The following is a 26,446-nucleotide window of genomic DNA, read 5'->3' on the forward strand; positions in this document are numbered from 1 at the left end:
TTTTAAATGATTTTACTCACAATCATGGGAAATAAGTATGTATAGAGAGGATATTTTAAAGTTTCTGTTATATTTGTACCTCATAAAATGAGAGGTTAGAATGTAAAGTGATAAGGAAAATTCCATGGCACCCCTGTTTTGGATGTTTTTGAAAAAAACATGTAGGTCGTCTAGCAAAATCATAGAAGTCTTGGCTTTAAGAAGACTAAAGTAGAGTGGAGAATTTTAAGTTAAGAGTTTCATATGATGAAAAGATACTTTTCTTAGGGGAAAAAAATACATATGATACTTGCAATAAGGCATTCCCTTTTTTCTTACTTAGGGCAGTGTAAAATATGTGAAAACAGTATTTCCCTCAATGCCTGTGAAGTTACAGCTCTCAAAAGATGACATAGTTACCACTGAGACACCAGAAAAAACAGCTGCAGCTATGCATTATGTAAGTAGGAAAGTGCTTTTCCCAAGTAATCTTCTACCTCATAAAGTACATATAATCTTACTGTTACAAGGTCCCCTTCTTGAATTTCTCCCTTCTTTTGGCATTTCATCAAAGAAATTTCCAATAAATATAATGAAGTAACAAGTTATATGTTGTTTTTCAGGATATTAGTAAAGATCCAAATGCAGAGAAGCTTGTTTCAAGATATCACCCTCAGATAGCTCTAACTAGTCAATCATTATTTACATTATTAAATAATCATGGACCAAACTACAAGGAACAGTGGGAAATTCCTGTGTGTATTCAAGTAATACCTGTTGCAGGTTTGTGATTTGCCATATAAAGTAATGCTCTCAAAAGAGGAGTTGGAACAGTTCTATTTCAGCTGTCTAAACATAGGTGGTCATTTGTCAAATAAAATCTTAAGTTTTGATTTAAGGTGGATGTGAATTTTACATTTACATTTTGTAGAACTTTAAATGTATAGTGCTACTATAGAATTGATACTCATGCATGAGTTATTAGATCTATGGAACCTGTACTCATGTTGGGGGGTGAGAGAGAAATAGTTATGTTATAGGGTAGCCAAAAAATACATGAAAGAAATTCTCTGTCTTTCATTGAAATGAAAGGAATGCAATACCTTATTAGTCTCAAATGGGTGAGTTTCCAAGACTTGTCTGGTACTGGACCTCAGAATTAAAATAGGTCTATACTTGTAAGCACTGGATAGGTTTTCTTTGGACTGAGAAGTTAATATCTTCTAGAATAATATGTAATGATTTTAGTAAATATAGAACTGTGTCTAATGAAACAAAACTATAGAGTTATATGTAATCTATTCTCTGTGGTAAAATTTCATCACTTTTTGAAAGTCCTATAAGAACTGAGTAATAATGACAATAAAAGTATAAGAAATAAAAAGCAGAAGCTCTCTTTTAAAAATTTCTTAGAGAACATATTTTTCTTGCCAAAATCTCTCCCCTTTTATCTGTAACGCACATTAAAGATCACAAGTTCAAGGGTGGAAAATACATGAGACATGTGCTACACTTTCCTGAGCTATATTTCTTTGTTTGGTAATCTTTCTGTCCTATATCCTGTTTGTTTTAAAATATAACTTCTGGAAACTAATCACTCTCTTTATTTTTCTGCTTTAAGGTTCAAAACCGGTTAAAGTAATTTATATTAATTCACCACTTCCCCAAAAGAAAATGACAATGAGAGAGAGAAATCAAATCTTCCATGAAGTTCCATTAAAATTCATGATGTCCAAAAACACATCTGTTCCAGTCTCTGCAGTATTTATGGACAAACCAGAAGATTATATGTCTGAAATGGATGTATGTAATGCATGCTTTTTTTTTTTTCTAAGGGAATGCACTTTATCTTTTTGAAGCATAAAGTTTTATTGCAAGGCTTTAAATCTAGTAGTTAAAAATAAAGGCTTTAGATTTAAAGTTAAAATTGAACCCCCGGTCAAGCTAGACTAAATTAACCTCCTTCAGCCTCAGTTTTCTCCTTTTGTAAAAGAAAAATGATAATACCTACTTCACAAGGATAAGTTAGTTATTATATGTAAAATGCTGAGTACAGTCTTTAGTATATATGAAAAAACTTAGTGGTGGTGGTAATCATGATAGTGGTTTTATTTAATTGGCCTCATTCATATTCAAGAGTTTTTAAGTATGAAAAGGAATAGATGAGTTTGATTGGTGCAGAAAAGTATTTGGCCAGATTGTTAATACTTTTCAGTATACTCAGTAGCTGCATGACCTTAGGCAAGGTTTGTAATTTCTCTCTGTCTCTGGTTTGCTGATCTGTAAAATGGGTTTTAAGATAGTACCTAATTCAGGATTATTTGAGATTAAATGAGTTAATACAAGTAAAGCATTTAGGACAATGCTTGGCATTCCATAAATACTATTTCTGTTATTTTGTGTATTTAAAAAATATTTTTCCATGATTCTTAAAGTTAAGACATTCTGTTTTGGACAAAACTTTATCCATTCGTTTTACAAATCCTTTGCATGGAGGATACAGCAGTGAATAAAAATAGTCTCTTTTTTCTCTCACAGCTTACATTAGTGATAGAGGATGCAGATAATTAAACCATAGCAAACAAGCAGGTAGTGGTAAGTGCTATGCAGAAAAATAGAGTAGGTTATTGGTAAATTGGTGGGAATTGGATTGTTTTAGATTGATGATCAAGAAGGCTTTTCCAACAGGAGATATGAACAGAGACTTGAATAAAGTGAAGGAGCAAACAAAATTAGAAAATAAAATAGAAACACATTTTTTTTATTTTATTTATACCGAAGAGCTCATACTATTTTAAGAATATTGGCCTTTTGTCTTTCATATTCGTTTATGTTTTTCTCTACCATTTGCCTTTAATATATATATGGTATAATGTCATAAAGTACTTTCAATTGTTTCTTAAGTTTTCTTTTTTTACATTTTTAAATCTATCTTATACTTGGTATGAGGTGAATGTCAGGAAATAACAAGCACTATGAAGAAACATGAAGTAGGTTGAAAGGGATAAAAAGTGACAGAGTAGTTTCTTTCTGTAATGGCAAACCAAGTAATTTGGATCTTTACCATTACTTGATTACAACTAAAAAGTGGGACAAAATATAAAAATTTCTTTCTTAGAGTCATCAAAGAGCTAACAAGATAGTGAGGAAATTACAGGGCTGAGATACTAGAGGAGACCAGAATCCAGAAAGGTAAGTCTTTCACTCAGAATCATGTTTGCCCTGAATGATATTTGCCATTTCTGAAGGGGCAGCAAAAAATGAACTATGTTTTTGGCAGTATCACAGGACTAAAGGGACAAAAATCAGAGTTTATTCTTCTAAGTGCTTGAACCCTACAGGGCTGCACCCCAGGAGTAAGGGTGAACTAGAGATAAGTCCACTTTCTCAGAATTTGTAGTGTGAGTTTTCAGGACTTGAACTTGGATTGAGATGCTTTTGGCTTGCTAGTGTCTCTAGACACCCAGTAAGAGTGAATAAAAATAGTTCTTAGAGGAATATAATGTCATTTTGAGTCTTAAATTATTTCTACAATTAACTTTTTAAATAAAACATCTAGAAAGCATAAGGATAACCAAACCCACAAGGAAACTAGATACTGTGAGCAAGAACCATCAGAAACAATGACCAAAGAAATAGACTCACGAAAATAGATCCTGTAATTATCTATCAGAAACTATTAACCATCTGTTTGATTATACAGCATTCAAGAAAATTAAAGCCATACTGAAAATTTCAATGAGGAACTAGAAATTTTAAAAGAGAGTAGATTTGAAAAAGAACTAAAGAAAAAAATTTTAACTGAAAAATATAATAAGTTAAGGATTTTATAAATGGGGTTAATAGCACCTTAGATAAAGCTGAAAAGAAAATTGATAAACTGGAAGATGAGTCTGAAAAGACTATCCATAATGAAATACAGGCAACAAAAAGAAAATAGGAAGAACAGGGTGAGAGATATAGAGGATATAGTGATAATACCTAACATGTTATCCAGAAGGATAGTGTAAAAGAGATAATCAGACCAATAGGTGGAAACAAAAAACAAACTCTTAAAAGCTACCAGAAACCGTCACCTAGGTGGCACAGTTAAGTATCCAACTCAATTTCAGCTCAGATAGTGATCTTAGTCATAAGATTAAGCCCAGCATCTGGCTCCTCGCTCAGCATGGAGTCAGCTTGAGACTCTCTCTCCCCCACTCCCTACATGCTCTCTCTCCCTCTTTCTGTCTCTCAAATACATAAATAAATCTTAAAAAAGAAAAAAGCCACCAGAAAAACAAAATGCACATTACCATTATAGGACTGTAAGAATGAGAGTTAGACTGGCAAGGAATTTGTCGACAATAGCAATGGAAGCCAGAAGACACTGGAACAATATACTGTACTAAAATAACCCCTACACTAAAATTCTCTAACCAATGAAAATATTCTTAAATAAAAAATTAAATATATTTTTAGGTAAAAACTGGGTTTACTACCAGAAAACTGCCTCTGTTGGTTGTTCTTTAGGCACAAGGAAAATAATTCCAGACAGAAGGAGCATGGTACACAGATGCAAGAAGGAATGAAGAAAAACAAGTGAAAATAATGTGGATAGTCTATAATTTGTAGATTAGTCCAGGGGCACTCAGGAAATTAAGAGAGTTCTAAGATAACCTGGGCCTTTAAAACTCTAGAAACTAACCAAAGTCCCTTCCAAAACAAAGCCTTCACTCAAACTAGTAGTAGAATTCATATTGAGCAAAACAAGAACATTAAAGGTAAAGAAAAGAGAAGTTTTCGTATAACTGAGGAAGAGGTGAATAGAGAAAGCAGATTTCAGAATGTACTTAAGATTTTATACACTCAGACAAACTTATATGCATACAAACACACCTACATACATACATACATAAATACATACTTTTTGGTAACAGTGGAGCATAAGCTTAGAGCCATGAAGTTCAGAAAGCTATCGTGCCATACCCTTACACGGGATTGTCCTCCCATAGGAGCAGAACCCATCTAATTTAAAGATGAGAAATTGAAGGGTAATGTTGATAGAAGCTCATACAAAAATATTAGAGGAGATAATTGCTGTAACATGTCCATAGTCAAATGAAGAAAGATGTACCCACAAAACATGAAATGGGTTCATCCTTTGCCCTAGAAATCTCAATTCTCGAAATATAGCTCAGAGGTACACTAGGGAGAGGCGCCTGACTGGCTCTAACAGTAGAGCATGTGACTCTTGATTTTGGGATTGTAAATTTGAACCCCGCTTTGGGTGTAGAGATTACTTAAAATCTTATAAAAAAACAAAAAAACAAAACAAAAAAGTATACTAGGAAAAGAGCAAAACTGGAAACAAACCACATGTCCCTTAATAGGGCATTGATTAAATAAATTGTACATCCTTAGTACCATAGAATGCAGCTATTAAAAGGAATGAGGAAGCCATAGACAGGTCGTTGTAGAGTGATACCTAAGATATACTGTTAAATGAAAAAGGCAAGGAAGAAAATATCTTGTGTAATATGCTACTTTTTATTTATGAAAGGTGAAGTACAAATATATATACTTATTTGCTTATCTATGCTTATATTAAAAAGAATAAAAACCCTACATAATAAAAAATAAACCTAAAATTAATGAAAAGTTGTTAATTAAATTAACATAAAATTGTTAATTTAATGTGGGGGAAGGATAAAACAAAGTCAGGAAAGCAGGGATGTCAACTAGATTTACTTTATTTTACAGTTTTGACTTTTAAGTCCTAAAAATTTTTTCCACGTCTATAAAAAATTTTTTTGAAATGGTATAAAAGCCAACCTAAGCTGAAAGGAAACAAATCAATCCACTGTATATTAAGCTAGTGGTTTAACCACTCAGTGAATTTTTTTAAATGATTAGAAACTTACTAATTTGACTATACATCCCTAAAGATGTATGTCCTAAGTACAAAAAGAACTGCCAAAAAAAATCTTAAGCTGCATTTAGCAACTATATTGTCATTAATAATATTACTTTTGTATTTTGAGCACATTAGATAGTATGATAAACAAGTAATTATGTGTATATGAGGAACGAAGAATTTCAGAGATAGAAGAGATATATAAATGCCAATCAAGAAGTTAAGTAAAAGCCCTATAATAATACTGGAATAGTATCAAAAAGATGCCAGAGCCAGTTGAAGGATTTCCTGTTGACCAGAGATGTGTCAGTTTGACATGACAAAGAATAACCACAATGGATTAAAACATATGTTAAAACCCCTGAACCCATAATGATACTTCAAAAAAAAAAAAAAAAAGTACTGGTCACTTTTGGAGGGTGCTAGGACATAAAGTCATTCTAAAAACCGATAAAAAGAAAAAATACCAGACAATTATCTTGCCTGTCCAGTGCAAACTATATTATAGGGTAGTGATAGAATATGACCATTTTGCAGCTCCTGATGAAATAGTAAACCTAAGCAGTAATCTTCAGTGCTGGCTACTAAAATCATTAGATCAATGAGGAATTTCATAATGGATAGATTAACTTGAGAACACTCAATGAACCAACAGAGTAATTATAATATCAAGAAGAAAGACAACCAGAAAATTGTTAGCCTCCTGGTTGAAGTAGGAAGTACACAGTACCACCATAGTCAGGTTAAAAAACAACAACAAACTACCTGAATCTAATCAAGCTACTACATTGTTTTAATAGGAAACTTAGGGAATAAAAGAATGTGTTAAATGACATCAGAGGGATGCGGAAGTTAAAATCCAGAATTGGAAATTTTTGCAAGATAACTTGTTTTTTTTCCTGCAAATATCTGGTATGTGGGAGTTGCCAGAGTTTGGAGGAGAAACATTTGACAAATTAAAGAAAATTGAAAGAGATGTCAACCAAATACAGTGTGGGGATCTTGATTGGATCCTGATTCCAATAAACAATTGTAAAAAAAACATTTATCAGACTGAGAAATTTTAACACTTATTACATATTTTATGACATTAAGGAATTATTAATTTTTATTGATATAGTTAATGACATGTAGAGAAGAATCCTTTTACAGCTGCATACTGAAATATTTACAGATAAATGATATTTAAAATTTTATCTAAGTTCTGTTAGAGATTAGACCATTGTTTTTCAATTAATTTTTGGTTTTATAGCTATTAAATTTCTTCATTTTATTATTATGATTATGTTAGTATTTTCTTATTTCTTGAAAAGGCTGTGAATGATGCTTCTGATTTTTAATGTCTAATATTCTATTTTTGTTGCTTTTTAACTATTCTGCAGTTACTTTAATTTCTTCTTTTATCCAACCATTTGGAGTATATTTTAATGTTCAAATGTTTGGGATTATGGTTGTTTGTTTACATTTTTTTCTTAATGATTTCTAATTTTATTTCCTTCTAAATAGGGAATAAGATCTTAGCAGATTTTGCTTTGTACTATATTGATGTTTTCTTTATATGTTAATTTATAGTCCATCTTTGGAAATGCCCCTTGGATTCTTGGGAGGGAAAAGGTATATCTTTGCAGTCTGTATATATGTTTTCAGTCATTCATATATATTGGTTTCGTTTAATAGTATAGTGCTTCTATATCCCTATTTTTACTCAAAGGTAGTATATTGTTGACCAAGTACAATTGTGTTTCTGTCAAATTTTCCTTTTGTTTTTCAATTTTGACTACATATTTTGACTAAATATTTTGAAGTTATTTGGCATGTCACAATTCATTCTCTAATCATGGATTTCATCTTTTTTCAATATAGGATCCCTTTTTGTATCAGATGTTTTCTATATTGAATTATGCTTTGTCTAACACTTAATATTGCTCTCTCATCTCTCCATTTCTTGATGTTATGTCCCATTGTTTTGTTTTTAACCCTTCTGTATAAGAATGCCTCATGTAAACAGCATATGGTTTACTTTTATTTTTACTAAATCCGGTGATCTATTTTATAAGAGATACTGTTTTTGAGAAATTTCTTACTATGTGCCAGAGAGTATGCTATGAAACTTTCTATATACAAGTTCTCATTTAATCTTTAGAACAAATCCAAGAAGATGACTCTATTGTCATTATTTAAAAATGAAGAAATTGAGGTTCAGAGAGGTTGAATAACTTACATAGGTTGTTCTTTCTCTTTATGTGATTGCTGGTAGAATATTCCTCCCTCAAATCCTAAATTGTATGGCTAGTGGATGTGTATAGCAGATGTAACCAGACTTTTATGGTATTTATCTAAAGTCCTTTGCTAGATCGAGGAGAGATCTATTGCTGCTTGGGAAGAGGACAATGTATTCTTGAATAAATTAAAACTGTCTTTAGTTCTTCCATTACTAAAACACTACATGGAAAATTACAACCTCAATGGCTTCATGTCCCAGAATATAATAAAATCATTTCCGGTCCATATTACTAGGAGTTGTTTTCTCTGAGTAGGTGTAAAAAATCACTTGATGTCAGGGATACATCAGAGGCTGGTGACCCTTCCCCAGCTGCATTAGAAAGCAGCTTCCTCACAGTGGCAAAGAGGCCTTCCTCCTGGTCAACTAAGTACAGGTGTCTCTACAAGAGATTATGGAGTCCGTATCAGTGAAAATATACTGCCTTCCTATTTGGCCCACATTTGTTCTTTATGGTTCTGGTTTTTGATGGAGATTTCTTTGTGGAAATTCCTTGTGGGATATGGAGGTTCACAAGTATTCCCTATTTCCTGTGCTGTTACAGTTTGGCAAATTTGTCTGTGTTTCATCAACATTTCAATGGGAAGGCTGGAAGGGAGGGGGTGTGGGGCTGGCACTACCAGATGACAGGCATTAAGGAGGGCATGTGATGTAATAAACACTGGGTGTTTATACAACTGATGAATCACTGAGCTCTACCTCTGAAACCAATAATATACTCTGTTAATTAATTGAATTTAAATTTTTAAAATTTTGAAAAAAATCAGTGATCCATTAAACTCTTGAATTCTAAAAAAAAATTCAGTGGGAAGAGAAGATTGAATAAATTAGTTGCTAGTATATCTTAAGCAAGAAACTTTCAAAGCCATTAGACATTTCTTTCTGCTTTCAAAGAGCATGAACTATCTATGTGAAGGGTAGGGACATTAAGAAATAGGTGAGGGGTGTCCTGGAATACCTGCTAATAGTTTACCAATATATTTTCTCAAGATGTCTTATGAAGTTAATGAGTGCCGAAAGATTGAGTCCCTTGAAAATTTGGACCTGGATTTTGATGGTGATGTCACAGAACTTGAAACTTTTGGAGTAAACACCACCAAACCATCAAAGTCACCAAGTCCAGCAAGTATTTCCACAGTACCCAACACGACAGATACTCCCACAGCTCCCAGCACAGCAACCACATCTGTGGTACCAACTGCACCAGATATTTCTGCTCATTCTAGAAGTTTATCTCAGATTCTGATGGAACAGTTGCAAAAGGAGAAACAGCTGGTGACTGGTATGGACGGTGGCCCTGAAGAGTGCAGAAATAAAGATGATCAGGGATTTGTACCATGTGGTGAAAAACCATCAAATTCTGACAACTTTTTGGCGCAGGATAATAACTTGAAAATGTCTGATTCTTTACAGTTAGAAAGTTCTACAGAAATTGAAACTTCTCATAAAAATGATTTGACTACTGATAAGGTATATGCCCCTGAAAACCTGAATGTTCTAGAGAACACAGACAATTCAAAGGAAAAGACTATTACCTCAGAACCAGTAAGAAGTGAAGATGTAATTCTTTGCAATAGTGATACAGATGAAGACTGTTTAATCATTGATACAGAATGTCAAAATAATAGTAATGGAAAGACAACTGATAAGAATTCTAATTTAAGTTCTAAACCAGCTAGCCCCAATTCTTCCTCAGCACAGGCCTCTGTAGGAAACCAGACTAATGCTACTTGTAGTCTTGAAGAGTCATGTGTTTTAAAAAAACCTATTAAACGAGTATATAAAAAATTTGATCCAGTTGGAGAAATTTTAAAAATGCAGGATGAACTCCTGAAACCAATTTCCAGAAAAATACCTGAAGTGCCCTTAATGAATTTGGAAAATTCTAAACAACCTCCTGCTTCTGAGCAATCTGCTCCTTCAGATGCCTCTAGTTGGCCAAAATCTGTATGGCCTTCTGCATTTCAGAAGCCAAAAGGACGTAAGTAAATATTTACAAAGACCTTTATATTAACTGTTTGCCTCTTCCTTATCCTTAGTTTTTTCTCCCTCAGTCCCTCACTTTCTCGTTGTTAGACCTGCCTTATAATATTACATGGTCATTGATACTTCATTTTTCAATCTAGTGTGTCAGCTTCCAAAATCTTCTCTTTAAATATGTACACAAAGTTGTATGGATTTTTGTAATTTTTAAACTTGTGTTTATCCAACATGTACAGTGGCTACTGTAACTGCAGATAATGTTGCTCACTGAACTGATAAAGGGGAGATGATCAAAAATAACCATAAACATTTATGAGTCCAAAATTTACTAATTCATGATGTTGGACTATATAGTTTTATACCTTTCACTTTCTGAGATAATATAACGCTGTAGCTCAGCTCTGCCTGGTTTAGACAAAACATCACTTTTTTAAAACTTGTTTTCTTCTTCATATGTTGTCTCACTAATTTAAACTTGGCTAGGGTTAATGAAAGTGGTAGTTAAAGCTTCGACCTAAGCTCTTGACTACATTTCCAGTAAAAGTAAACAGAAATGGTAATAGTTTAAGTGTTCAACTGAGGAAATGGAAAGTTAAAAATAGTTAATAAAAACTCAAAAATAGATAATTGAATTGTTTTATCTTGAATTATGTGTAAAGAGCTAATGTATTTTAAAATAAAAATGAGAAATATAATTATTTTTAAAGGATTGCCATATGAACTTCAGGACTATGTTGAAGATACATCAGAATATGTAGCTCCCCAGGAAGGAAATTTTGTTTACAAGTTATTTAGCCTGCAAGACTTGTTGTTACTTGTGCGATGCAGTGTCCAGAGGATAGAGACCAGACCACGTTCTAAAAAACGGAAGAAAATCAGAAGAGTAAGTTGTTACTTGGGGAGTTAGGATGTGGTAATATAAGTGGATAATTAAATATTTCACATGCCATTGTTATGAAGTTTAATTTTAAACTGTTGATCACTATTGGAATTATTCCAGAATGAGCTGGGGTGTTTTGTTGGTTTTTTGTGTGTGTGTGTGGTTTGTTTTTGTTTTTGTTTTTTTTTAGTAAAATACTGAAAACACTTTTAATAAGGGAAACTGGAAAGTGTTAAATGTAAAATTCTTGAATGCCAGTAACATTCTAACATAGAATTTATAAACTTAATGAAAAATTGCACCATCACATTTTGACCTAGACAGGTACATATATTCCTGCTTTCTGTTAATTTGGAATTCCTTGTGATATTTTAGCCCTTCTTTCCCTTACTTTGGGGATCTTCTTTACTCTTTTTATAAGTCCCACATTTTGTAAGGGGGACTTACAGACATCTTTGAAGTCTTTGCAGAATTGTTAGAAGACCAGGCATATTCTTTTTCCCCTGTTGGTCTTTTGGGGGGGGGGGGTGATATAAAAAAATTTTTTTTTTCCAGTTAAAAAGTTCTTGCTACAGTTTGAGTAATTGGTTCTTTAAACAGTTTTCCATACTTGATGTTTGAAGTTCACATTCAGATTAGTTTGATTTTTGTGTGTGTGGCACCACTGAATTTGCTAAATAAAGAAGACCTTCTATATTATAGCTGATTATAATGATGTCTTTCATTTTTACTTAAGAGAATTTTTTCTGTTGTGTATATTTGTCATTGTGTGTGTGTATATTTATGTTTTTTATTTTAAAAGTTACTTGTTTTAATTTTGCTGTCTCTATCTTCTGCTCTCTAACCTACCACTGATAAGTATCCTCAGTGACCACTTTAGAAGTCATTATGTTTGGGGCTAGGAGTCAAGTGATCAAAAATAGTGATGTTCTAGCCTTGACCCTTGTGGATCAAGTCACTGATTACTGCTTTGTCACATTAAGGAATAATTTGGAAAATAAAGGAAGGAAAGGAGGGAGAGCAGATGGTCCAACCTTTCTAAACTGCTAATAACAGGATCTGTTACGAAAAAACTCTAAAGCTAAACCATCAGGATCTAGGATCTTTGTCCCCTAGAATCCAATAGACTTGGAGGGTCTTTTGCTTGATGATACTGTTACCTTTGTCAAATAGAAGGGAGATTGTGAATACATTTTTAAATTCTTAATTCTCATAATTTGGTTTTTATCAGTGGTTCAGACTTTAAATTTTAAAAACCAAATAGTTTTGAATTAAATGTATGAGGTAGTATTTTTTTATAAGAGAAAGTCAAGGAATGACAAAATACTAAAGATTTTGTATTAGTCTGCTCCTAAATACATGCTAATATTTTCTGAATTAAGAGATTTTACTTTATTTACTGATTTTCCTATCTTATTTATATTTAATTATCAGTTTAATGGCTGTAGCATGAACATCTTGAATATATGTAGTATCAGTGCTATGTATTATATTTTCAGTGTTTTATTTCTTTAATTTTTACTTGATATCTCTTTTATTTCTTTGGAAGCTAACCTGATTTCTTTTACTTTTTACCCTTTGAACCCATACCACTTTGTATTGATGTGCCAGCTCACAGCAGTTAGGAACTATTGATGGGCCAGTTATTCTTAAGAACAGCTTAGGGATATATTGGATACTGAGTTCTTGAAACAGACAGCCTGTTAAGGACATTGTCATTCTATTGACTAAAGGCAATTTGTAAGTGTTGGAACAAAACCTTATAGATGTGAATTCACTCTTCATCAAAATATATCAAACCAGTTGAACCCCAAAGAATATCTAAATAGAAGCCTTATGTTTTTGATGATGTCAAACCCAGAGTAAAATTTTAAATTTTTCAGTGAATGTTTATCATCCTGTACCTTTTTATTACATGTAATCATTTAGTACACATGATTTAAATCCCTTGTAGAATGAATTTCCCTTGGAATCAGGTCCTATTTACCTGTTTCTCCCAAATGTTTTATATCCTAGAAACACAATAAACAGGTATTAAGTTAATGAGAAGAATTGAGGGGTGAAGAAAGAGGAGGGTGTTATTAAGGAAGGGAACTTTAGGGATCCCTGGGTGGCGCAGCGGTTTAGCGCCTGCCTTTGTCCCAGGGCACGATCCTGGAGACCCGGGATCGAGTCCCACATCGGGCTCCCGGTGCATGGAGTCTGCTTCTCCCTCTGCCTATGTCTCTGCCTCTCTCTCTGTGTGTGACTATCATGAATAAATTAAAAAAAATTTAAAAAAAAAAAAAAAAAAAAAAAAAAAAAAAAAGGAAGGGAACTTTAGGATAATTTAAGCACTAGTTTGAGAAGTTTTGAAGTAGCACTATTTAAACTCTAGGTAAGAAAGCATTCTTATTAACTACTTAAAAACCGACTTGTTTAGATAAAGCTTTAAAACACTTAGAAGTCTCTTCAACTCCTGATACTAGCTATGAAATATCTATTTAGGAATGTATGGAAAAGTTTAAAAGGTCTATGTGAAAAATTGGAAGACAGAACCAGGAAAAGCTTTCAGCTGGGGAGAATAAGAGTTACTATTCAAAGAAGAAAGGAATGGTAAATTTAATTTTTATAGTTTGAAACTTTGATTGGAATTAAAATTTCACTCTAATTTTAGAATACTACCATAAAATATTCAGACTTTTCTTTCCCTTGGCTTCCTGGAGGTGGCAGTAGAATACATACAGAAATTAAAACCAGATTCAGGACTTAGTTTTATAGATATAAAGCAGTATTATCATGGAAAAATCAACTCATGATCCAAAAAGGGTATATCTTCCATATCAATTATTCAACTCTGCTATAAACTGGCTCTGTCTCTGAGCAAATTTCTTAACCCTCTTGACCTCCATTTCTTTATCTCTAGCTTATGGTAGTTAAATGCAGATTACCAATTGCTGAAGAATTATTATATAATAAAAAACTTTTACCAGTAAAATTATCTTAATCACAATTTAATTTTTTTAATTGAGACGACACCATAGAGTCCTTATACTTGAGGTTTGGCCCCTGGAACAACAGCTTACTTATCAAATACACAAAACCTACTATACAGAATTGTCAAATTAGGGCAGCCCCGGTGGCGCAGCGGTTTAGCGCCGCCTACAGCCAGGGGCATGATCCTGGAGACCCGGGATCGAGTCCCACACCCGACTCCCAGCGTGGAGCCTGCTTCTCCCTCTGCCTGTGGCTCTGCCTCTCTCTCTCTCTCTTTCTGTGTGTGTCTCAATAAATAAATCTTTAAAAAAAAGAATTGTAAAATTATTATAATGTACACTCAAAACTAACATTAAACTGTGTGTTAATTATACTTCAATTTTTAAGAAAGCAAAACATTGCTCTTCACCTCAGACTCTCCATTTTAACAAAGTTATTCACCAGGTTATTTACATACACATTAAAATAAAAGAAACACTACTTTAAGGCTTTACAACATTCATAGGTAATCATTTGAACCAACCCTACTGTTAACAAAAATGTTACTGGATTTGAATTATTCTTAACCACCATCATTGTTCCAAGCCTACTAAATTTGCCACTTTGTGAAAATCAGGAATTCTGAAACATTTGTGAAATATTTTCAAGTATATGAATAGTGGCAGCTTAGTATAATTTCAAAAGTACTAACTAGTTATATCACTTTGAATATATTTGTTAAATCTTCTATTTCTCCTTCTGCAGCTGGAAATGAAGAGACTACTATTAAGAGTAGAGTATTCTTTGACAGAAATGAACTAACATGAGCACAGTGAACATAACATGACATTATTTCACAAGCATGTATTTCCTTGCATATTCTACTTTATACTAGTAATAGCCACAGTTACTTTACTTAATCTATTTAGTGTCCTGACCATTAAACTCTAAGTGGATAATTTACCAGGTACTTAGTGTTTGAAACAAGCTTTTGTATTAATCAAGATAGACACTCACAGGTGTTAATGTAGGTTTTAATGCTTATTCACTTCATTCTTAGAATGAAAACAAGCTGCCCAGAGTATTTGACCCTGAGATCATTTGTCTCATGCATTAAAGGGGCCAAAAATTCTTACCTTTTTTATCCTCTGAGAATTACTAGTATAACAGTCTTTCTGGTATCCAGATTTGAACCTTTGGGCAATTATGTATCATAGGCTCTGTTCCAAGGTTGCTACTGTCAGTTACATTCCCTGATAAAATGTGTAGATAGGGAGGTACAGGGATCTTGGGTGGAGGTGAGGGAGAGCTGTTGGTTCAGGATCTCTTATTTATCTATCCACCTCTGTGTGTTGCCCACATCTAACAAGGGTTCTTTTCATCTTTCTGTCTGAATTCTGCTGTATTTGAAAGGATGAAATAAGATTACCTGAAAGCATTTTGAAAGTGGCAAACTATATAGGCAAATGTATTTGCTATTAAGCATAAATTAATGGAGCTTTGAAAAAGTATAACCTTGCATTTCAGCAATTTCCAGTTTATGTACTACCAAAAGTGGAATATCAAGCTTGTTATGGTGTTGAAGCTCTAACTGAAAGTGAACTTTGCCGCCTGTGGACTGAAAGTTTATTGCATTCCAACTGCTCATTTTATGTTGGTAAGTTATACACCAGGCTTTGTTCTCCTTTTTAATGCCATTGTAAATATATACTTTTAATCAATTATAAAGACTTCCATTCTGTACTTTCTGCAGCTCTTATTGTGTTAACATTCCTTTCTATTACAACACCATTCCTACTGCAGAGTTAAATGGTGGGGTGAGACTAGTAAGATCAGATGTTCCATTTCCCTCTTATTCAATGTTTAGTTGTGTTTGAATGTCAACATAATTGTTTTATTTTTGAAATATTTTATTTTACAGTGTAATAAGCTAAAACTATAGGAGTGTTTTCTAACAAGCTTCTTTTAAACTATTGATATGAACATGTTTCGAAATTTTCTTAAAATTCTAATGACATTTAAAATTTTTCAAATTTTTTAAACTTTGTTTCTAGTTTGCTGTTTTGGGGGATTGGTCAGGAATTTGTGTTATTTGGATTCACGCACAGTTAACATACTTCATATGAAGGATTACTTGCCAGTTGTTACTGATATTGCTCCCTCCCAATGGAATGCTTTATCCCCATACTTTTTGATTCATCCTGTATGTTTCAGTTCAACCTAACTATCTCAAGCTGCCCTTCCATGAAGTCATTTCCTTCCTTTGGTCTTTCAATGCAAGGTCTTTTTTTTTTTTTTTTAAGATTTATTTTAGAGAGAGCACACACTAGTAAATATGCGTGAGCAGAGGAGGGGCAAAGGGAGAGAGAGAGAGAGAGATGCAGACTTCTACCCTGAGCCCAAGGCATCCTGAGGCTCAATTCTAGGAACCTGAGATTGTGACCTCAGCCAAAATCAAGAGTTGAATGCCCAACCAACTGAGCCACCTAGGCAACCCTGGGGAGTTTTTGTTTCTTTTTTTCTTTTCACCACTCTTAAAACGTGTTACTTTGTATTGTATTGTTCTTTTTTACACTTAACCCTATCTTCCCATTAGACAGTAAGTAGTTTAAGGTCAGTGTCTAATGAAACTTCATATTTTCATAGCACTTAGCATGATTGCTGATATGAAACACCTGTTAAGAGCATATTTTTCTTAATCAAAAAAAAGTTACTTACTTGAAAATATTTTCCATATTTTGGTTAACCAGTATTTCCCCTTTATTGTATAAGAGTATTAATAAGATAATTGATTTGCTCTCTCTCCATAACTCAAAAGTACTACTTCGTGGTGCACTAGCCCCATTCTCCTGCTTCATACTGAATGCTGGAAGTTTTTTGTTGTAGTTTTCAGCCACTAACCACAATCACAGTGTTCCTCCAAAAGACCTCATGCCTTGAAACATACCAACAGTCTTCATGTAAGGTACTCAGAAGCAATGGCTAACCACATCCATTTTGGGAAAAGATGAAACAAAAACATCACTTAAATCCTTCTTAAAGGTACTGAAAGAGAATAGAGACACATGACTAAAACAATATAAAACATTTTTTTTAAAGTGTAAGGTATACTTTAACAGATAAAACTGCCATCATCTATATAGCTTACCCCATCTAAAGTATTCTTTGAAGTCCTAAATAATTATTGCTCTATGTGCTCTTTATCCTTAGTAAATCCTACCCACTTGGAAGCCATTAATTTTATTTATTTTTTTCTTTAATTTTTATTTATTTATGATAGTCACAGAGAGAGAGAGAGAGAGGCAGAAACATAGGCAGAGGGAGAAGCAGGCTCCATGCACCGGGAGCCCGACGTGGGATTCAATCCCGGGTCTCCAGAATTGCACCCTGGGCCAAAGGCAGTTGCTAAACCGCTGCGCCACCCAGGGATCCCCTATTTATTTATTTTTAATATGTTTTTTATTATTATTATTGAAGTTAGGTTTGCCAACAAATAGTATAACACCCAGTGCTTATCCCATCAAGTGTCCTCCTCAGTGCCTGTCACCCAGTTGCCCCAATCCCCCTGCCCACCTCCCCTTCCGCATCCCTGTCTTTGTTTCCCAGAGTTAGGACTCTCTCATGGTTTGTCTCCTTCTTAGTTTTTCCCACTCAATTCTCCTCCTTTCCCTTATAATCCCTTTCAGTATTTCTTATATTCCGTGTATGAGTGAAACCATATGATGATTGTCCTTCTCTGATTGACTTGCTTCACTCTAGCCATTAGAAAGGACGAATACCCATCATTTGCTTCGACATGGATGGAACTGGAGGGTATTATACTGAGTGAAGAAGCCATTCACTTTAATGTAATAGAATAGTGTATTTGGTGGAGCGCCTGGGTGGCTCAGTCAGTTAAGCATCTGCCATTAGCTCAGGTCATGATCCCAGAGTCCTGGGATTGAGCCCCGCCTGGGCATCAGGCTCAGGGAGCCTGCTTCTTCCTCTCCTGTTCTCCCTGCTTGTACTCTATCTTATGCTCTCTGCCAAATAAATCTTTTTTTTTTTTATAAAGGATGGTATATTTGGTTTCTTTTATAGTTTGATGAGAAATTTATGTTATATGGTTGTGTTTTCTTTGGGTTTGGGAATGGGTTTGGTTTTTTATGTGGGGGTGAATATGTTTTGAAATGCTGTTTTAGGGATCCCTGGGTGGCGCAGCGGTTTGGCGCCTGCCTTTGGCCCAGGGCGCGATCCTGGAGACCCGGGATCGAATCCCACGTCGGGCTCCCGGTGCATGGAGCCTGCTTCTCCCTCTGCCTGTGTCTCTGCCTCTCTGTCTCTCTCTGTGTGACTATCATGAATAAATAAATAAAATCTTTAAAAAAAAAAAAAAAGAAATGCTGTTTTAAAAGGATCTAGATGGGGGGTACCTGGCTGGCTCAGTCAGTAAAGCATGCAAACTTTTGATTTCAGAGTTGTGAGTTTGAGCCCCACATTGAGTATAGAAATTACTTAAAAAATTTTTAAAAATCTAAAAAAATAAATAATTGAAAGTATCTGTGGGTTAGAGGTGTTCATTTTTTGTTTTTGTTTTTTAATGTTGCTCTGTTACTCTTTTAATTTCAGAAAAATGTTGCAACAAGAAGGGAGTGTAGGAGAAAGGGCTCCTTAGTTAAGTTTTTCTTATAGTTACTTTGTGGAAAAATAATACAGAAAATAAATACAGAAGGCAACAGTCATTTTGTCATTGTAGTGTCTGGAATAACTGAATATAATTAAAATATGTTATATATCAGATGTGACTACAAAGTAGTTTGCATGACTCATTACTTAGCCTCTTATAATTATATTTTTAACATAATGTTTTGGTTTTAAGAAGAGAGCCAATCTACAGATAGACAAGAGTTAAAGAAGATATGTATAAAATACTTAGGATAGCTCACTTCAGAAGTATTTATTATTGCCTTTTGACATCCAAATAACAAACTAAATTGAAAATTATGAGTTCCTAGATAGGAGTTACGGTATGTACCTTTAAAAGAGGTAATGTGTTTCTTTTCCAATATTCTTTGATCCTCTCTGTAATATGTCAGTTTTCCTCTCTATACTACACTCCTCTTCCCAGTTTCCTCTCCTTCCAACCTCCCAATGTACAACTTACAGAATATTGTTGGGTTGGTTTTTCTTTTCTCCTTTTGGTTCATTATGTATCTGCCACTCACAAACCAAGCTATATGATGCACTTGAAGTGCTCCAAAATTATCCTTAGGAACTATTAAATATATCTGTGTATGTATGTATATATGTAAGTGTGTATAAAAATAATAGAACAATATTTTTCTTTTCTTTTTTAGGGAGAGAGCTCACAAGCAAGGGGAGGGACAAGAGGGAAAGAGGGAGAGAGAATCTTAAACAGATTCCATGCCCAGTGTAGAGCCAGACCTAGGGCTCGCTCTCACAACCCTGAGATCAGGACCTGAGCCAAAATTTAGAGTCATACATTTAACCAACTAAAGCACTAAGGCACCCCTAGAACAATATTTCTAACTCAGTTATGAAGTATGCAATGTGGGTCAACTACTTATATACCTGTTTTTGCTAATCCTCACTATTCTGTAAAATAGGTGATGTTTATCTTTGTTATATGGAGAAAAAAACCTTAGGTTCTCTAAGTTTATTGCTCAAGATTACACAATTTGTGGGAAATCCAGAATTTGTATCCATATGTTTTCTGACTCCACAGCTTGTGCTTTTTTCCATTATAATGGAGTAGTGGAAATCATGCTGAATGTGGGAATCAGAAGGTATATGTATGATTACTATGTATTTTCTAATTCTTTTACCTTGGTTAGAATCATTTAACCCCCAGGCCTGAACTTTTTCACCTATACATAATGAATATCATAGTATTCTTTCATCCTACTACAAGGATTGTATATACAGATTTTTTTATTATAATTATAACCTATTATATTGCCCCAAAAGTAGATTTCTTCTTGATGAAAATAGATACAAGACTTTGTACTGAGGAAAAGCTACTAACCTAGAATTAGGTGAAAATATGGAAGATCATCTTTATGATATGAGAGTTAAGGAAATATTTCTTTTTTTTTTTTAATCTATTTGAAAAAGAGAGAAGAGCATGAGTGGGGGGAGGAGCAGAGAGAGAGAGAGAAGCAGACTCCCTACTGAGCACAGAGCCCAACCAACATGGGACTCCACCCCAGGACCCCGAGATCAGCATCTAAATTGAAGGCTGATGCTTAACCAGCTGAGCCACTCCAGGCACCCCAAGAAAGAATTTCTTAACTAAAAATTAAAAGTGGACTAAAACAAAAGGAGCAATAACTTTCCTATATTTAGACATAATTTTTAAGTGTCTACATGGTACTCTTTCTGTTCTAAGATAATAGAATAGTTGTAAAGTACACCATTGATTTGATGTTTTTCTCTTCCATTTTTAACTTTTTTAAAAAAAAGGTATATTTATTTTAGAGAGAGAGAATGGGAGGGGTTAGAGAAGAGTAGAGGGAGAAGGAGAGAGAGAATCTTAAGCAGATTCTGCACTGAGCCCAACATGGCTAGATCTCACCACCCTGAGATCACAACCTGAGCCGAAACCAAGAGTCAGATGCCCATCTGACTGTGCCAGTCACTCACCCTTTCCATTTTTAACTTTGAGTACATTTTTAGAAATGAAAAGAATAAAAATGTACAGCTCAGGGAATTATAACAAAGCCAGCACCTCTGTAACTACTATCCAGATCAAGAAGCTGAAAATTTACCAGTGCCCCAGAAGACCCACAAGTGACCTTGCCAGGCATTGCCTTTTTCCTCTTTTCCAATGGCAGTCATTATTTTGATAGTTCTATTTTGCCACTTGATACAAATGGAATCATAAAATAGTAATCTTTTGTTTATGCTTCCTTTCAATTAACATAGTTTTTGAAATTTATCCATGCTTTGTGTAGCAGTTGTTTACTTCTATTGTTTTGATATTCCTTTGTAAGAATATACTACAATTTATCCATTTAACTTCTATTTTTTAAAAAAGTATTTTATTATTTGAGAGAACACACACACACACACACACAACACACACACACACACACACACGAGCAGGGGGGAGGGGCAGAGGGAGAGGGAAATGCAGTGTCCCTGCTCAGCAGGGAGCCTGACATGGGGCTTGATCCCAGGACAGACACTTAACTGACTGAAACATCTGGGTACCCCTCTACACCTTAACTTTTTGATACACGGTTTATGTGGTATTTAACTTTACATGGAATATCAAGATTTTATTTTCCATTTTTAACACTACTTATTGAAAAGACCACCCTTTCTCTGCTACTCTTCAATGCTACTTGTATTATAAATCATATCTGTGAATCTAATTCTAGACTATGTATCCTTCAGGCAGTACCTGTTTTAATTACTCTAACTAGAGTAATTACTTAATTTTTCTAGGTACTCTAGCTGGACAATTAACATTTTAAATTACTTTATAAAATGTTCTACTCTGTAAAGTGAATCTTGTCAACTTATTTTTCTTCCGGATTCTTGGCTATTCTTGGCCATTTGTATTTACAAATTTTGGAATCAGCTTGTCAGTTTCTATCAACAACAACAAAATTGGGATTTTTGTTAGCAAGTACATTGACTCAATGTAGAGTAAATCGATAGCTTCACAATAACATATCTTCCAATTTGTGGACTTTATAAAATCCTTTATTTATATCTTTAATTTCTATTAGTATTTTAGGATTTTCTATGTAGAGATCTTATATATCTTTTGTTAAGTGTATTTTGGTATTTGATATTTTTAAGTTATTATAAATGATATTTCTGACATTTTATTTTCTGTGGTTTATTACTAAAATATAAAATTTATTTACATATTCATTTTTAAAAAATATTTTTATTTATTTATTCATGAGAGACACAGAGAGAGAGGCAGAGACACAGGCAGAGGGAGAAGCAGGCTCCATGCAGGGAGCCTGACGTGGGACTCAGTCCTGGGTCTCCAGGGTCATGCCCTGGGCCAAAGGCAGGTGCTAAACCACTGAGCCACCTGGGCTGCCCACATATTCATTTTCTATATTGATCTTCTACCTAGCAACTTTGCTAAACTCATTTTAATAATTCAGGTTTTTTAATTAACCAGTCGTGTCTTCTGCAAATAATGGCCATTTTATTTCTTCTTCCCAATCTTTATACCTTTTATTTTTCTTGCCTTCATTGCCTCACACTTGAATACAAGGTAAATACATGGGCTTTTTCCTTATTTCTCATCTTAAAAGGGAATGTTTTGTTGTTTTTTAAAGATTTTATTTATTTCTGAGAGATGCAGAGGGAGAAGCAGGCTCCCTCTGGGGAGCCTGATGTGGGACTCCATCCCAGGTCCCTGGGATCACAACCTGAGCCACCCAGGTGCCCCAAAAGGGAATGTTTTTAACAATTCACCACGTGTTTGATATTTTGTATAGGTTTTTGTAGATACCTTTAATTAGAATAAAGAAGTTCTGGGGATCCCTGGGTGGCTCAGTGGTTGAACGCTTGCCTTTGGCCCAGGGTGTGATCCTGGAGTCCCAAGATCGAGTCCTGCGTGGGGCTCCCGGCATGGAGCTTGCTTCTCCCTCTGCCTGTGTCTCTGCCTCTCTCTCTCTCTCTGTCTCTCCATCATAAATAAATAAATGAATAAATAAATATTTTTTTTTAAAAAAGCTCCTTTCTGTACCTAGTTTAAGAATTTTTTTTAAGATTTATTTATTTATTTATTCATGATAGATGTATATATAGAAAGAGAGAGAGAGGCAGAGACACAGGAGAAGGAAGAGAAGAAGGCTCCATGCCGGGAGCCCAACACGGGACTCGATCCCTGACTCTAGGATCGCGCCCTGGGCCAAAGGCAGGCGCCAAACTGCTGAGCCACCCAAAGATCCCCGTAGTTTAAGAATTTTAATCATGAATTGGTTAAAAAAAAAAACAAACTTATCAGATACTTTCTTTGCTTTTATTGATATGATGGTATGACTTTTATTCTACTAATGTGATGACTCCTGTTGATTCATTTAAAAATATTAATCGAACCGTGTGTTCCTGCAATAAACCCAGCTTAATCATACTATATTATTCTTTTTACATATTGGTAGATTTAGCTTAATATTATTTTTTATTTTTTAAAAATGCTGTATATATTTACCCATAATACTTGAGCTCAAAGACTTCATTGAGGGAGGGGCAAGATGGCGGAAGAGTAGGGTCCCCAAATCACCTGTCCCCACCAAATTACCTAGATAACCTTCAAATCATCCTGAAAATCTACAAATTCGGCCTGAGATTTAAAGAGAGACCAGCTGGAATGCTACAGTGAGAAGAGTTCGCGCTTCTATCAAGGTAGGAAGACGGGGGGAAAAAAAGAAATAAAGAAACAAAAGGCATCCAAGGGGGAGGGGCCCCGCGAGGAGCCGGGCTAAGGCCGGGGCGAGTGTCCCCAGGACAGGAGAGCTCCGTCCGGAGAAGCAGGAGCTTCACCAACCTTCCCGGGTGGAAAGGCACCTGCAGGGAGTTAGAGCAGGACCCCAGGAGGCGGGGATGCCCTCGAGCTCCCTGGGACACTAACAGACACCTGCGCCCGCGGAGAGTGCGCCGAGCTCCCTAAGGGCTGCAGCGCGCACGGCGGGACCCGGAGCAGCTCGGAGGGGCTCGGGCGGCGGCTCCGCGGAGGGGGCTGCGCGGACGGGAGCAGCTCGGGGGGGTTCGGACGGCAGCTCCGGGGAGAGGCGGCTGCACGGCCGGGAGCGCGAATGCAACAGCGCAGGCTCCAGAGCACAGGGCACCGGGACACAGCACAGGATCCGGCCTCCCCCCAGGACAGGCAGAGGCCGGGAGGGCCCAGGACAGCAAGGACGCTCCTGCCCGGAGCTGAGCAGATCAGCGGCCCCGCCCCGGAGCCTCCAGGCCCTGCAGACGGAGAGCTCAGTAGTTACTGCGGGGGCTGAATCCAGTTTCCACAGCTGCCGTAACCACTGTGGCTGTTCCTCCTGGGGCCTCACGGGGTAAACAACCCCCATGGAGCCCTGCACCAGGCAGGGGGCAGAGCAGCTCCCCCAAGTGCTAACACCTGAAAATCACAACAGGCCCCTCCCCCAGAAGACCAGCTGGACGGACCAGTTACAGGGGAAGTCAAGGGACTTAAAGTATACAGAATCAGAAGATACTCCCCCGTGTTTTTTTTTTCTTTTTTTTTCTTTTTGATTTGTGATTGCTTCCCCAACCCACTTTTTTTTTTCACCTTTCTTTTTCTTTTTTTCTTTTTTTCCTTTTTTTTCCTTTTTTTTCTTTTTCTCTTTTTTTTTCCTTCTCTCTCTCTCTTTTTCTCCTTTTCCCAATACAACTTGTTTTTGGCCACTCTGCACTGAGCAAAATGACTAGAAGGAAAACCTCACCTCAAAAGAAACAATCAGAAACAGTCCTCTCTCCCAGAGTTACAAAATCTGGATTACAATTCAATGTCAGAAAGCCAATTCAGAAGCAATATTATACAGCTACTGGTGGCTCTAGAAAAAAGCATAAAGGACTCACGAGACTTCATGACTGCAGAATTTAGAGCTAATCAGGCAGAAATTAAAAATCAATTGAATGAGATGCAATCCAAACTAGAAGTCCTAACGACGAGGGTTAACGAGGTAGAAGAACGAGTGAGTGAGATAGAAGACAAGTTGATGGCAAAGAGGGAAACTGAGGAAAAAAGAGACAATTAAAGACCATGAAGACAGATTAAGGGAAATAAATGACAGCCTAAGGAAGAAAAACCTACATTTCATTGGGGTTTCCGAGGGCGCCGAAAGGGACAGAGGGCCAAAATATGTATTTGAACAAATCCTAGCTGAAAACTTTCCCAATCTGGGAAGGGAAACAGGCATTCAGATCCAGGAAATAGAGAGATCCCCCCCCCCAAAATCAATAAAAACCGTTCAACACCTCGACATTTAATAGTGAAGCTTGCAAATTCCAAAGATGAAGAGAAGATCCTTAAAGCAGCAAGAGACCAGAAGTCCCTGACTTTTATGGGGAGGAGTATTAGGGTAACAGCAGACCTCTCCACAGAGACCTGGCAGGCCAGAAGGGCTGGCAGGATATATTCAGGGTCCTAAATGAGAAGAACATGCAACCAAAAATACTTTATCCAGCAAGGCTCTCATTCAAAATGGAGGAGAGATAAAGAGCTTCCAAGACAGGCAGGAACTGAAAGAATATGTGACCTCCAAACCAGCTCTGCAAGGAATTTTAAGGGGGACTCTCAAAATTCCGCTTTAAGAAGAAGTTCAGTGGAACAATCCACAAAAAAAAAATGACTGAAGAGATATCATGATGACACTAAACTCATATCTGTCAATAGTAACTCTGAACGTGAACGGGCTTAATGACCCCATCAAAAGGTGCAGGGTTTCAGACTGGATAAAAAAGCAGGACCCATCTATTTGCTGTCTACAAGAGACTCATTTTAGACAGAAGGACACCTACAACCTGAAAATAAAAGGTTGGAGAACCATTTACCATTCAAATGGTCCTCAAAAGAAAGCAGGGGTAGCCATCCTTATATCAGATAAACTAAAATTTACCCCGAAGACTACAGTGAGAGATGAAGAGGGACACTATCTCATACTTAAAGGATCTATCCAACAAGAGGACTTAACAATCCTCAATATATATGCCCCGAATGTGGGAGCTGCCAAATACTTAAACCAATTATTAACCAAAGTGAAGAAATACTTAGATAATAATACACTTATACTTGGTGACTTCAATCTAGTGCTTTCTATACTCGATAGGTCTTCTAAGCACAACATCTCCAAAGAAACGAGAGCTTTAAATGATACAGTGGACCAGATGGATTTCACAGATATCTACAGAACTTTATATCCAAACTCAACTGAATACACATTCTTCTCAAGTGCACATGGAACTTTCTCCAGAATAGACCACATACTGGGTCACAAATCGGGTCTGAACCGATACCAAAAGATTGGGATCGTCCCCTGCATATTCTCAGACCATAACGCCTTGAAATTAGAACTCAATCACAAGAAGAAGTTTGGAAGGACATCAAACATGTGGAGGTTAAGGACCATCCTGCTAAAAGATAAAAGGGTCAACCAGGAAATTAAGGAAGAATTAAAAAGATTCATAGAAACTAATGAGAATGAAGATACAACCGTTCAAAATCTTTGGGATGCAGCAAAAGCAGTCCTGAGGGGGAAATACATTGCAATACAAGCATCCATTCAAAAACTGGAAAGAACTCAAATACAAAAGCTAACCTTACACACAAAGGAGCTAGAGAAAAAACAGCAAATGGACCCTACACCCAGCAGAAGAAGAGAGTTAATTAAAATTCAAGCAGAGCTCAACAAAATTGAGACCAGAAGAACTGTGGAACAGACCAACAGAACCAGGAGTTGGTTCTTTGAAAGAATTAATAAGATAG

At 35.7% G+C, this 26,446-nt stretch overlaps 1 protein-coding gene across 6 annotated transcripts in view; it reads left to right on the plus strand.

Moving 5' to 3' along the window:
* Nucleotides 1–26,446, plus strand: part of ICE2 (interactor of little elongation complex ELL subunit 2) — a 72,782-nt gene that overhangs the window by 23,195 nt on the left and 23,141 nt on the right. For all 6 annotated transcript variants that reach the window (XM_055319914.1, XM_055319918.1, XM_055319919.1 and 3 more), the window contains 6 exons: nucleotides 323–439; nucleotides 603–762; nucleotides 1,601–1,782; nucleotides 9,147–10,137; nucleotides 10,847–11,022; nucleotides 15,502–15,631. In XM_055319914.1, the coding sequence (XP_055175889.1) occupies nucleotides 323–439; nucleotides 603–762; nucleotides 1,601–1,782; nucleotides 9,147–10,137; nucleotides 10,847–11,022; nucleotides 15,502–15,631 (1,756 nt within the window). The remainder of the gene's footprint in view (nucleotides 1–322; nucleotides 440–602; nucleotides 763–1,600; nucleotides 1,783–9,146; nucleotides 10,138–10,846; nucleotides 11,023–15,501; nucleotides 15,632–26,446) is intronic.

The sequence above is a fragment of the Nyctereutes procyonoides genome, unplaced genomic scaffold (assembly GCF_905146905.1).
Source record: "Nyctereutes procyonoides isolate TBG_1078 unplaced genomic scaffold, NYPRO_anot_genome, whole genome shotgun sequence".
NCBI lineage: Eukaryota > Metazoa > Chordata > Mammalia > Carnivora > Canidae > Nyctereutes > Nyctereutes procyonoides.